This window comes from Heloderma suspectum, chromosome 10, assembly GCF_057233095.1.
Source record: "Heloderma suspectum isolate Gila_16-S chromosome 10, 16-S_ref, whole genome shotgun sequence".
NCBI lineage: Eukaryota > Metazoa > Chordata > Lepidosauria > Squamata > Helodermatidae > Heloderma > Heloderma suspectum.
This window is the reverse complement of record NC_139467.1, coordinates 13,924,668-13,936,637: the sequence shown is the minus strand read 5'-3', so window position 1 is coordinate 13,936,637 and position 11,970 is coordinate 13,924,668. Positions and strand designations below refer to the sequence as shown.

The 11,970-nt window shown below is 46.6% G+C and overlaps 1 protein-coding gene across 1 annotated transcript; it reads right to left on the bottom strand.

Moving 5' to 3' along the window:
* Positions 1–610: 610 nt before the first annotated feature.
* On the bottom strand, positions 611–11,593 carry LOC146337747 (phospholipase A2 inhibitor PIP-like). The gene is made up of 5 exons (XM_084815211.1): positions 11,462–11,593; positions 10,324–10,443; positions 5,749–5,895; positions 4,780–4,929; positions 611–3,530 (listed from the first exon to the last, which is right to left on the bottom strand). Exons 1-5 carry the CDS (start codon positions 11,508–11,510, stop codon positions 3,325–3,327), a joined length of 672 nt encoding a protein of 223 aa, XP_084671337.1. The 5' UTR covers positions 11,511–11,593; the 3' UTR covers positions 611–3,324.
* Positions 11,594–11,970: the final 377 nt, after the last annotated feature.

Here is an 11,970-nt window from a genome sequence, read left to right as displayed (position 1 = left end):
TTCCACAACTTAAGCAACCAGTTCTTCATGCTTCACATATTTGGGCTTTTCCACAGCCCAGCTATGCACGTGTTAATTGCCACAATCATTAGAACTAGAATTTCCACATCCTGATTTATGATACCTTGAGTGTTACCCAACACCAATAATTCAGGAGCATCTGGCACTATAATCCCATTGATGTTCTGAATAATGCACAAGTGTGTGTGTGTGTGTGAGAGAGAGAGAGAGAGAGAGAGAGAGGGAGAGAATTAGGGAAGAGCTGAAAGTTTATCCTCAGTTCCAAGACTCCACTCTCAGGCCAGAAAAGCAGGGAGGTATGTTGGGTGGAATACAATCATTTTGAATCTGGGTAGCTGGTTGAGGGTTCTTACTTATAGCAGCAGCAGTGACATCTTTTCCCTGTCCTTTCTTTTTAAAAATATTGTTTGCTGTTGTGCCAAAAAGCAGCAGTAATCCAAGCATGTCCTTGTGGCCATTTTTCTTACAATGCCTCATTAGGCCACCATCTCCCACTGCACACACAACAATGCCTCTGGAACAACGCTATTTCCTCCTGTGGAGACTGGTGACTCTGATTTTATTTATTTATTAAATTTATTTATTTATTAAATTTATTAATCGCCCATCTGACTGGTCACCCAGCCACTCTCAGTGGGACTGTGAATCCACTCTGAGTTTTAGTTACATCAAGCCAAAACTGGTATCCTATATTTGGGATATGGTTTGGCACCTTAGATAGCTCCTTTAGAGTTCTGGCTGGTTCTGACTGAAACCCAGAATGGATCTACAGCCCCACTGAAATGGAGCCACCAGCCTCCACTGGATGTAGTACTGTTGCTAACCAGGTATTGTTCCAGGACTATGGTGGCAGCTGGGATATGGATAATAAGTCTGTTGCTATGGGCAGACTGTAGCCAAGCTGAGTTTTATGGAATAATAAGAAAAATGTCACTACCGAAAGCATTGATTGTTTCCCCACACTCCTGAACATTTCTTTTATATTTTTCACCCCACCCTGCCCCAATATATGTGTGTGTGTGTGTGTGTGTATATATATGTTTTTCTCTGATTTTTCTCTGATTTTTGGAGAAAACCTTAGCTCAGCTCTAATTTTAAACAAGAGTCTGTTCAAAATATTGTTAGGTTTGGGTTGGGGTCAGTCTAAATCACCTTCCAGGATCCCTTACAACTCCATGCCTCTGGTTACAAAAAGGTTCAAATTCTCCTTCCCCAGTTCTGTAATTCTTGAGCAAAGGGGACCAGGCTAGGAAGGCCTCTATGTATTGCATGCTATGCTGTCAGTGGATCTAAGCAGGAGGAGGGAGCTGATCTTGGCTCACTGCAGGAAACTCCTAGACAGCTGAGGAAAAGCAGTGATCCATAGGAGTGGTAATGCTGTGGACCCTCATCTTAAGTGTCATGTGAATAAAACTTATATGAGAGAAATCCCACATGTTTCCAGTGACATCCTTCTAAAGAAATGGAACTCTGAGTACAAGCTTGAACCCCTGAAACTTCCCACGACTCTGATGTGGAGGTGCACAAGCATAACAATATTTTTTTTTTTGATAAACCAAAATTCTGAATGGACAGCCTGAAAAGTGCGATGAATTTTAGCCAATGGAGGGTTGGCTCTAATAGAAAGTGCTTCTGATCATGCAAGGCGAGGCTCCCAATTTTTTCCAGTCCTTTCTACCAAGCACCCCCCCCCAGCTCCACCCCAAAACTGGGGTGTGGGGGACTTTCCAGAACAGAATGGGATGTGGCATGGATGGATGCAGTAGGTAAAGTAGATTGCCTTGTGAAAGAGGGAATGCTTTCTCCTAGCACAAAACCACCATTGGATACAACTCCATGGGTATAACATTGGAATTCATTTGCAGCCTTCATGCTTAGCTCTCAAAAAGGATACTAATTATCCAACACTGTCTATGCCAACCTAGTCCCCTCCAGGTGTGTCAAGCTACAATTCCCATCATCTTCAGTAAGCATCACCAATGGTGATGCTGATTGGCAATGGTGGGAGTTGTAGTCTAACACATCCAGAATGCCCTGGGTGGGGAAAGGCTGATCTATGCACTTCATGGGTTATACGGTCTCTTCTTGCAAAGAGATGTGGTGCTGGGACTGGGAGCACTGTTGGGAGCTTGTTTGGACTTTTTCCAGATCCTGCTCAAATTCTTGCAGTAATCTGTGAAACTGATTTGTTTCATGGGGTGGAGAGTGGAGGAGAACAAGACTTGGCAACTGAGGAGTGGGAGGATGGTGGGCAGCAAGCTTACTGACAGGCATCTATAGGGAACAGCAGAAAAAGAAAGGGAGCACAGACCATAGCCCAGTGCCCCATAGTGGTCCAGCACATGCTTTTCATGCAGGAAGCCCCATGTTCAGCCCCTGAAACCTAGGTAAAGTATCTGAGAAAGCTGGGCAGAGCGAGAGACCTTGGGGAGCTGCAATCACCAGTCTGAGTAGACCACAGCTGAGCTTGATCTATCAGTGGTCTGGCCCAAGATAAGGCAATCACCCATTCAAGTGAGGTGATGCAGGATTCAGATTGGAGAGAGCACCCAATATGCCCACCATGGGCTGATGGCATCTTTGGTCTACACTGAGCACTGCTGCCCGCTCCACATTATAGTATAACTCCATCAGTCCTGTGCTGTCTGTCCCAGCAAAGTCCCTTCATCTGCCATCAACCAGCGGCATCTTCTGGTGAGCACATCCAACCCATGCCTCTTCTCATCCCTGTTTGGTCACAGCCTACAGAGCTGCCACCAGCACCAGCTCCAGGGTACGATGTGCTCAGTGGGCCCATGTCCTCCTAGCTGCTGTTGCCACTGCCCATTTACTTGATGTCTTTCTTTGGGCCCAGTCTGCACAGCTGCCCAGAGAAGGAGGCAAGGTGAACCAGGGCTGCTGCTCCTTCTCCTTGCTGCCATCGCTGCTCACTTGCTTGGAGAGGGCAGGCAAACAGGCAACAACAGTGAAGAGGAGGCGCAGCAGGGCCAGGGGGATTCAGAGGAGGGAAGCAGGACCCCTGCTGGAGCAGGGGCCTTGGCAGGGACCCAGTCATGCCGACCCATGCCCTGGCTACCACATATTACTATGGAAACTATGATGATACATCAGAACATAAAAGAAAGAAAAAGAAAGAAAGAAAGAAAGAAAGAAAGAAAGAAAGAAAGAATCCTTGTACAGTGGGCAACAAGAGCTCTACATTCTCCAAAAAGCCTATGGTCTGTATAAGGCCTAAGAGCCACAAGCAAGGGGGGAGGAAGAATTGCTTAAGCAGGATCCCCGAGTCTCAATGCTGGGGAGATATCAAAGGATGACTGCCACAAGCAGGAGCCCAGCATGGGCCAAGAGGAAGGGTCCACACAGTCCTGGGATGGTGCTGGCTGAATCCTTGGCAGGCTTGCACTGGCTTGTGGAAAGTACCGTCGTGCCACTAGGGGCAAGAATTGTCATACTATCACAGAAAGCCTTGTTTGCGCATCCCTTCATAGTGGTGGTTGTGTTTTTTCCTCCTGCAGAGAGAATGGCAGGAGACAGCAGTCAGCACCGGTGGATTGGCAGTGTCCTGTGATGGCCTACCCACTTCTCCATGGGATGTGCCAGTGCCAATGGCTTGATGCCTGGCTGAGAACCAGATTCAATGAGTGGGATGGAGAGAGGCCAGGACCCTGAGGAGCCTTCACTGTGTCCTGTCCTTGCTCATCGAAGGGCGAGGCTGGGCCTGTGGCCTATAAAGGCTGTTGATAGAAGTAGCCAAGGAGGGAAAAGAGACTCAGTACAAAGCTCTGCTGGCTAGTGGAGGGGGCATTCCTCCGTTGGGCTGGGGATAATCCTGACCCATTACAGTTGCTGCCACTGGGAGGAGGCAATGATGCAAGTGAGATGGAGAAAAGGCTGGGGTTCCAGAGCCAAATTAGCAATGAGGCAAGTTCAGGACCATGGACAGGGACAGAGATGCTGGTTAGAGTTCAGGACCATGGGCAGCGATCCTAAAGCTGAGATAGGCAAACAAGTTGCCCCACCTCTAGCCCGAAAGCAACTGACAGAGCTTTATAGTTTGGTCTAGAGTGGCAAGACTCAAGACTAAACCCAGTTTAGACTAAACTCAAGACTAAATCTCTAACTGACCATATGAGTACTGCATCTGGCCAGTTAAAGGGCCAGTGTCTTTTTATGGGGACATGGGCTGTGGAGTGAATCTGTCTCCACCTTCAAGGTTCTGTTATCTGAGGACTCCTGGTCCAGAGTCATGATGGGGGTGGGGCAAATTAGACAAGAAAAATCCAGGTCTCTCTTGCAGCTCTTATAGCAGGTCTGGGTAAGCTGTGGCCCTCCAGAAGTCCTTGGACTCCAACTCCCATCAGCCCCAGACAGCATGGCCGGTGGACAGAGGTTATGAGAGCTGTAGTTTAATGATATCTGGAGAGCCACTAGTTCCCCAACTCTTCTTTATGTGCTGCAATGTTTTCTACTTCCTTCTCTCTCTCTCTCTCTCTCTCTCTCTCTCTCTCTCTCTCTCTCTTTTTGCTTGTTTAAAGTTGGTTTTAAAAGGACTGGTTTGTACCAGGGGAGACAGAATGGGGAAGGGGGAGCATCATGGATAGAGTATCATAGGTCTGGCTGGAGTGGGAAGGTTTTCAGAGAGGGCATCATCAATCTCCCCTCCACCCAAAAGAGATCTGATATTTCAAATAATGCTGTATCCTACATGGGTATGGGTGTATGTGTGTGAGAGAGAGAGCTGGAGTCAGAATGTGTTACCTGCACCTTCCAGGTGATGAAAAACCTCAGCACATTGGATCATATCATGTCCAGTGCATTCAATTGTGTCTTCCTTGCACGCATTTTTCTCAGAGTAGCAAGCTGGGCATATCTTCTTCTCACCGGATGATGTGGTGTTTCTGCTTGGGACTGCAAGGGAGAGGAGATGAAAGAAGAAGACCAGTGTGGCCAAGGTGATTCAGGGAAGGGAGAAACCATGCATATCAACAGACTACTTCACTGGGCCACTTCCGAAGTCCCTTCCAATGCCTCTGAGTGGCAAACAGCTGATGTGTTGGTCTGCTTATCGCGAGAGCCACTGTCTGGTTTTCCATGTTACCTGGAGGAACCACGGCCAGGACTCCAGGAGGTGGGGTCAAAGCCATCCCTAGCTTACTTGGCCAATGTGGTATCGCCACACTGATTTTAGAGACATCCAATGTTCAGAGAAAACATGGTTTGAACTAGGAACCTTTCAGTGGGCTCATGCCTCAAAGGTGTCCCTTCTGCAAGTGCAGAAGAGAATAAGGTTGTTTAGCATCAGTCCCTGTTGTTGGCAGGCAGAATGAAGCCTTTGGGTTGATCTGGCCTAATATCAGTCCTAGGAACCTGGCCTTCTGCCCACCTGATCAATGGAGTAACATATTTTCAGCCCCTGACTGCAGGGAGTGAGGTCATGTATAGCTGCCCCTTCCTTTGGCAGCCTGGAGCTGGTAGAGATACATGTATTTAATTCCTAAAGGCAGCGGGGGGGGGGGGGGTGGAATAAGGATCCATAAAATCATCACAAAGGAGCAGTGGAGTTGCTTGTCTGTTGAGACAAATGTTGTTCAATTGATCAGAATGTGCACCAGTACAATCCCAGTGGATTTAAATGGTGGGGAGAAGACATGTGATAGGTGGTTTCCAGACAGCTGAATAATGTAAGATACAGTGGGGATAGGAAAGAGGGGAACAGTAGTAACATACTAGCAGGAAGAGCCTTCTGGCAGTCATCTCCTGAGCAGCAGGAAACCTGGCTCACTACGGTTCCATTCTTGCCCATATCTATGACAGTGATCTCCTTGTTGCACTCTTTTGGTTGGATGCATTTCTTCACAATGCTGTACTTTGGTCCTGTCAGGATCAAAAAAGGAGACATAGTATTTGAAAAAGTGGAGATGGATTGAGGGTGGGTGGCTCCTAATCACACTGCTCAGCATCCCATCCAAATGTCATCTGACCCAGCTTATGGACAGTCAGGCCAATGACGGCAATAGGTCCATTTACCCTACTTGTATCTATATATCTCTCCAGGGACTCAGACAGGAGTCTTTCCTAAATCTGTCTTTCTGTTATCCTTTGAGGTGGAGAAGCCAGTGACTGATTTCCATGCTGTGCATTTGCTGTGCATTTGCTATGTGTTTGCTGTGCAATTGGGCTCTGACCCTTCCCCTCGTATGGAACTGCCTTATATTAACCCATTGGTCTATCTCGACCAGCCATCCCCAAGCTGGTGCCCTGCAGAAGTTTTGGACTACAACTCCCAGCATTCTGATCAACCTAGTTGGAGCAGATGGGAATTGAAGACTAAATCTTCTGGAAGGCACTGGGCTGCGGAAGGCTGACCTATCCCAATATTGTCCAGTGGAGGCTGGTGGCTCTGATGTCAGTGAGGTGGTGAATTCATACCAGAACCAATCAGAATTCTAAAGGAGCTCTCCAAGGTGTTGAGAGTGGACCACACTGGGGTCTTTGGCAGAGATTCTTTCCCAAATCTGCTACCTAAAATCCCCATGGGACAGACAGCAGGAATTTCCCCTAGGGACTTCAGCCAGCCAGGCATGTGCCACAGAACTTTCAGCCCTTCTACCATTGTCGCTCTGCTACTGAAAATCCACATTGATCGGTCCTGGTAGCCTTCAGCAAACCATCTCCTGCTATGCCTTAAGAGAAGGGTGGGAACCCCTTTCAGCCCAACAGCTGGATTCCATTTTGGAAAAGCTCTTAGGGGCTGCATTCCAGTGGTGGGACCAAAGACAAAAGGGAGAGGAGCAAAATTGCCAGTATACTTTAGCTTAAAGCTTTTATTGCCAGTAACTAAACATTACCTCTAGAAGCACTTTGACATTGCAGAGTGGGATAAAAGAAAAGAAAAAACACATGCAAAAGCTGGGAAACCATCAACTGATCAGCAGTTGGGGAAATGGGATGGGGCCTGGGAAATGGTGTGGGGCAGGGGAAGGGGTGGTCATCTGGAGACCCCAGAGGGACACATTTGGCCCAGGGCCTGAGGTTCCCCACCCCTCCGTTAAGACACACAACCTGTAGCTTCTTATTGGTTGCTGGAATTCACATGCAAAGGCAGCTACTGAGAAATACACTGCCGCTGTTACCTCAGGATGGGTCGATCTCAAGTTCTATGTCTCCAAAATATGGACTTCATGAATTAACTCATATAAAAAACAAACTGAAATGAGTTTTTCACCTGTTTCATGGCTGTTAAGATGAGGAGTCTGTCAGAAGTGGCAGCCTTAATTAAGCATTAACATGGCTGAATATGGGATTCAAACACAGACTTTGAAAATACAAGCACTCAAAGCCCTGGACGTCAATCGATGAAGCAGTTTTGGTTTCTCCCACATCCTTTTTTTTTTTTTTAAGCTCAAGTTCATTTTGTTCCAAATATGGAGAATGTTGCAAATTTTGGTAGACTCTTATCAAAATTAGGGATGCACGGATTCTGTAAAATCCATTCCGTCTGTGTTTTGCCGGTTATCAGGCACCTTTTGTTCTACAGTCTGCCCATCAATGGAATCAGATTTTTTTAAGTTCCCAAATTGGTGCAGAGGGCACATTTGCACAAATTTGCAAGCACAAATATGTGCACATTCCCACAAAATGTGAAAAATCCCCCCAAATGTTCATTTTCACACTTTAGCCTATATGGAAATGCACATTTTGGGGTGCTTTTTTATTTTTTGCAACAACAACAAAAAATACAATGAAATTTGCGCAAAATCAGAAAAGTTAGAAAATTGGTCCACAAGTCAGCAGAATCCACCCAACAGGGGGAAAGACAGTCCGCTGTGGAATCCACCAGTCAGATTTATCAAAATCTGAAACCATTTAGTTCCATTGAGGAATTCTCTGACTTCCCTAATCAAAATCAAACTGAAACCAATTTCTCAATCATCCCTACTTCAGAAAAAAGAACATCTCTAAATATCAACATACTAATTGTGACTTTGGGTAGTTCCAAGCAGATGTCCAGAACTCCCCAAATTCTAAATAAGTGGGACAGGTCACAACTGGATTCCTGACTCGGATTCCTGCATTGAGCAGGGGGTTGGACTCGATGGCCCTGTAGACCCCTTCCAACCCTGCTATTCTTTGATTCTATGAATTGCTTCATGGTAAGAGAAAAGGTACTTCCAGATGAGGGTCTAATTGTGCAATTAAGTGAAGCACCTTGGATAGCTCCTTCAGTATTCTGATTGGTTCTGACTGAAAACCAGAAAGAATTCACCCACCACCGCACAGACATCAGAGAAACCAGGCTCCACTGGCATGTACCCTGATTCATTCACAGAATTTTACTTTGGGGTGGGCGTAGTCCAGACAGCATTGTCTTCAATTTATAATCCAGTTTTCCTACCATTTCTTCTGGCTTTTCTCTTGGCACGCACGCACACGCACTAGGATGGATGGATGGATGGATGGATGGACGGATGGACGGACGGACGGACAGACAGACAGACAGACAGACAGACAGATGTATGTGGGTGGGTGGGTGGGTGTAAGAGAAAAAGACAGATAGCTGCACAAGAATAAAAGAGCTGTTTTCTTACTGGCAGCGCCAGGATCTGTCTGTCTGGAACTACCCGAAGTCATTGTGTAGTCTGATGATTTTCAAAAAATATGACGGACAAAAATAGAAGGGCAGGGCTTAATGGGTGTGGTGAAAAGAAAAAGAGGTTTACAAAGCTAGGTTGTAAACTACTGCATATATTTCCCCTGCTGATATCACTGTGAACATTCAAGCCTTCCTGCTGATCAAGTTACCTTGACTTTGAGTTTGGGGAAATGGACTTTGCTTCTCTGCATTATGATGAAAGAAAACCTGGATATTCTGAGATGCATAGCCTAGGTGTTGGCGATTTGATTCCATCAAAAAGTCATGAAAACTGAGACTGTCATTTGATGAGAAATGTTTCTGGGGCTTCTCAGATTCATTTCCTGGCCATTTTGCTGTTTTGTAAACATGTATCGCTTGGGGGCATGTCTAACAGTTGACAGTTTGGGAAAGTTTCATCCCTTTATGAGCATCACATGTTCAGAAGAGGGATGGGAAAATCTGTCAGACTCGATCTGGATGAGGTTCTCGTTTTTTCCACTGCTGAGCTTGTTGGGGCTGCATCAGACTGTGAGCCTCTCCCTTTCCCCCCTTCCTCCTGCATGGAAATGCATCCACATTTCTGTAGTCATTTTTGTAAATGTATGCATTTATGCCTTTTTTTAAATGTACGTTCTCCCACCCCTCATTGAGATTAGTGGTTTTGCGCACGTTTTCAGATGTATGCATTCTTTGTGTGCACATTTCAAAGGTATGCATTTGGGGGTATGCATCCCCCCCAAAAAAAATCCCACAAACTTATCACAAGCCTCAGAAATGTATGGATTTCTTTTGCAAGATGCATTCCATTCCGTGGCCAATCTCAGGGCATGCCAATTGGGTACTTTTGCATAAAATGGTAACCCCAACTAATTTCTCGCCCATCCCTAGTTCAGAATCAGTTTGCACTTTGAATAGCTCCAGGGCTGCTTTATAAATGCTTGGGTCTTTGTGCATGCACCCTATACCCCTCCCCAGCCAGCCACTGCCCCTCTCTGCTCCTCCTAGACTCCTCTGTGCTCTCTGTCACCTTTCCTCCATCCATTTCTCACCACACTCCTCCACTGCTATGACTCACTCCCTGGCACTGAAACCTCAGAAAAACTGGAAATTACCTCTCCTTGGCATCTGCATCTCCTTCCACCCTCCCAGCTCTTGCATGAGTGGGGGTTTCTGTGCTGCAGCAAGAGGATTAAAGGTGTGGCAGCTCACTGAGACAATTCCTGCTGACTCCCCAAACCCCAACCCTGCTCCCAGGACCTTCAGTTGCTGCCACAGAGACAGCAACAGGCAAGTCTGTCACAGCTCCAATTTTCAGCCACCCTCTGAAACATTTCTCTCCCCCTCCCCTCAAAAAAAAGGGTGGATCCAAACAATGCTTTTTGAGCCAAGTACAGCATTTCCAAATTGCTCGTTGGCATTTTGGACCAGACTTAGCAAAGACCTTTAAACGGTAGCCAATATCTGGGAGCAAAGCAGGTACGCTTTTCACAACTGGAAGCCCCAGATAAAGAAACCACAGCAAGGACCCAAATTCCTCTCAATTACTAATCTATAGAGCAGTTTGTGTGAATGATATAACCGGCCCAGCCCCTGAAGGGGAAAACGTCGCTCTGCATTTGCCCACATTCGCTGAATCCCGTTGGTGGCTTCAGGTCTTTTGCACTTACCAAATGACCTCTCTGACTGGATGATGCCACATTTGTCATTAGCGCTGTGGCATTCCTTCAGCATTGCCTCACAAGTCTGCCCAGCTGGGTTACTACAAGTCGGACATTTCACAGACGCTCCTAAAAGCCAGGGAAAAGACATGTCAACAAGATTCATTTTCTTTTATTTCATTTTCTTTTCTTTACCAGGGCTAAAAAGAGAGTTGCCATGGAATTTCACCAAACCCTAACATGGTTTCTCTGTAGATATACCCCAATACATGGGAACTATCCAGCATCTCACAACCACAAGCCATTCAGCTACTCAAGACCCCAGAGCCACAAGGGAATGACCCAGTTTGTATGACATGAGGGTGGTTAATAAGCCATGTTGGCTTCTTAACCACCCCCATTTGTGCCAGTCATGTGTCAGCTCATTTCCCTAATTACCCTCACTGGGCATGGGTTGCCATGATGTCCAAACCCAGCAAGGGTGTGTAGTTTGGGGAAGGGTGTTAACAAACCACCAAGGACTCGCAGTCAATTGTAGGGTTGCTGGTTGGCTTGTTAACCACCCCAGCCACCACCCCTGACCTGGTTCGGACATCACAACAACCCACACCCAGCAAAGGTAATTAGGGAAATGAGCCAGCTCATCACTGGCAGTGTGGGGGTGATTTACAAGCCACTGTAGCTTATTAACCCCCCTCGTGTCATGCGAACCCAGTCAATGTCATCCCTTCATGTGACACAACACTAATCATATTCCTATTGCTGACCCAAAACATTCTGCTGCCTGAAATGGAGCCCAAATGATGCCCCCCACACACGCACACACTAATTAGGGCCAACAGTTAAAAAAAGTCTTGCTGCCCCATTTAGACAACAGTTCTTGCCTTCATCTGTTTTTGCCCCCCACCCACCTAGTTCTGCCAGAATCAAGGCTCTTCACCCTGCTGCATAGCAGGGCTGGCCCTCAGCATTCCCATTTCAATACATTGTCAAAGGAGGTTATTGCCTATTTCTACCTGCTGCAATGGGTAAGATGACAATTCCAAAGAAAATATTTCAAAGTTAGCAGACATACGCAATTCTTTCTTTCACTCTAGGGAAGGCTTGGACCTCCTGAAACAAAATCATCCCAAGACAAGATACTCACCCCTAGCTATGAATATAGTGAGGAGACAGATGGTAAGAGGGGTCTCCATGGTATCAGATCTTGCCTGGGGCTGGAATCAGAGCTGGGCTGGAGAGCTTGTTGCATGCAGCAAAGTCTGTCTCTGATCTAGCTGGGGTTGCTTGACAGAGAAAGCAGCCAAACATTTCCCAGAAAGAGGGAGGAGGCATCAAAACAACTCCCCACCCCATCCGCCTGGCTCCCCACCCCCTGTCTAAGGCACTGAGGCCAAGGTGACAAAGCAGCTTTTCACAGAGAAATCTGCGTAACCCGCTCCATTTCAGTTTGATGGTAACCAAATCCTTGTAGAAAAGACAAGAAGAACCCTCCAAGTTGGGATGTTGTAGGGGAAAATGTTGGCCTTTGTGAAGGGGAAAATATGCCAAGCAACAGCTAACCTTCCAGACAAACCCAGCTTTGGTCAGTTTGCCTACATGTCAATACAGATGGAGCTGCTACATTTGCTTTGCAATGCCTGAGAGAATTTGGAA

Excerpts from the sequence above, each read along its gene's own strand:
- LOC146337747 (XM_084815211.1), bottom strand. The coding sequence starts at position 11,510 with ATGGAGACCCCTCTTACCATCTGTCTCCTCACTATATTCATAGCTAGG. Across the intron at positions 4,930-5,748 it reads CCAGAAGGCTCTTCCTGCTA|TCCCAAGCAGAAACACCACA; the intron begins GTATGTTACTAC and ends TCTCCCTTGCAG. Across the intron at positions 3,531-4,779 it reads TCATCACCTGGAAGGTGCAG|GAGGAAAAAACACAACCACC; the intron begins GTAACACATTCT and ends TTCTCTCTGCAG.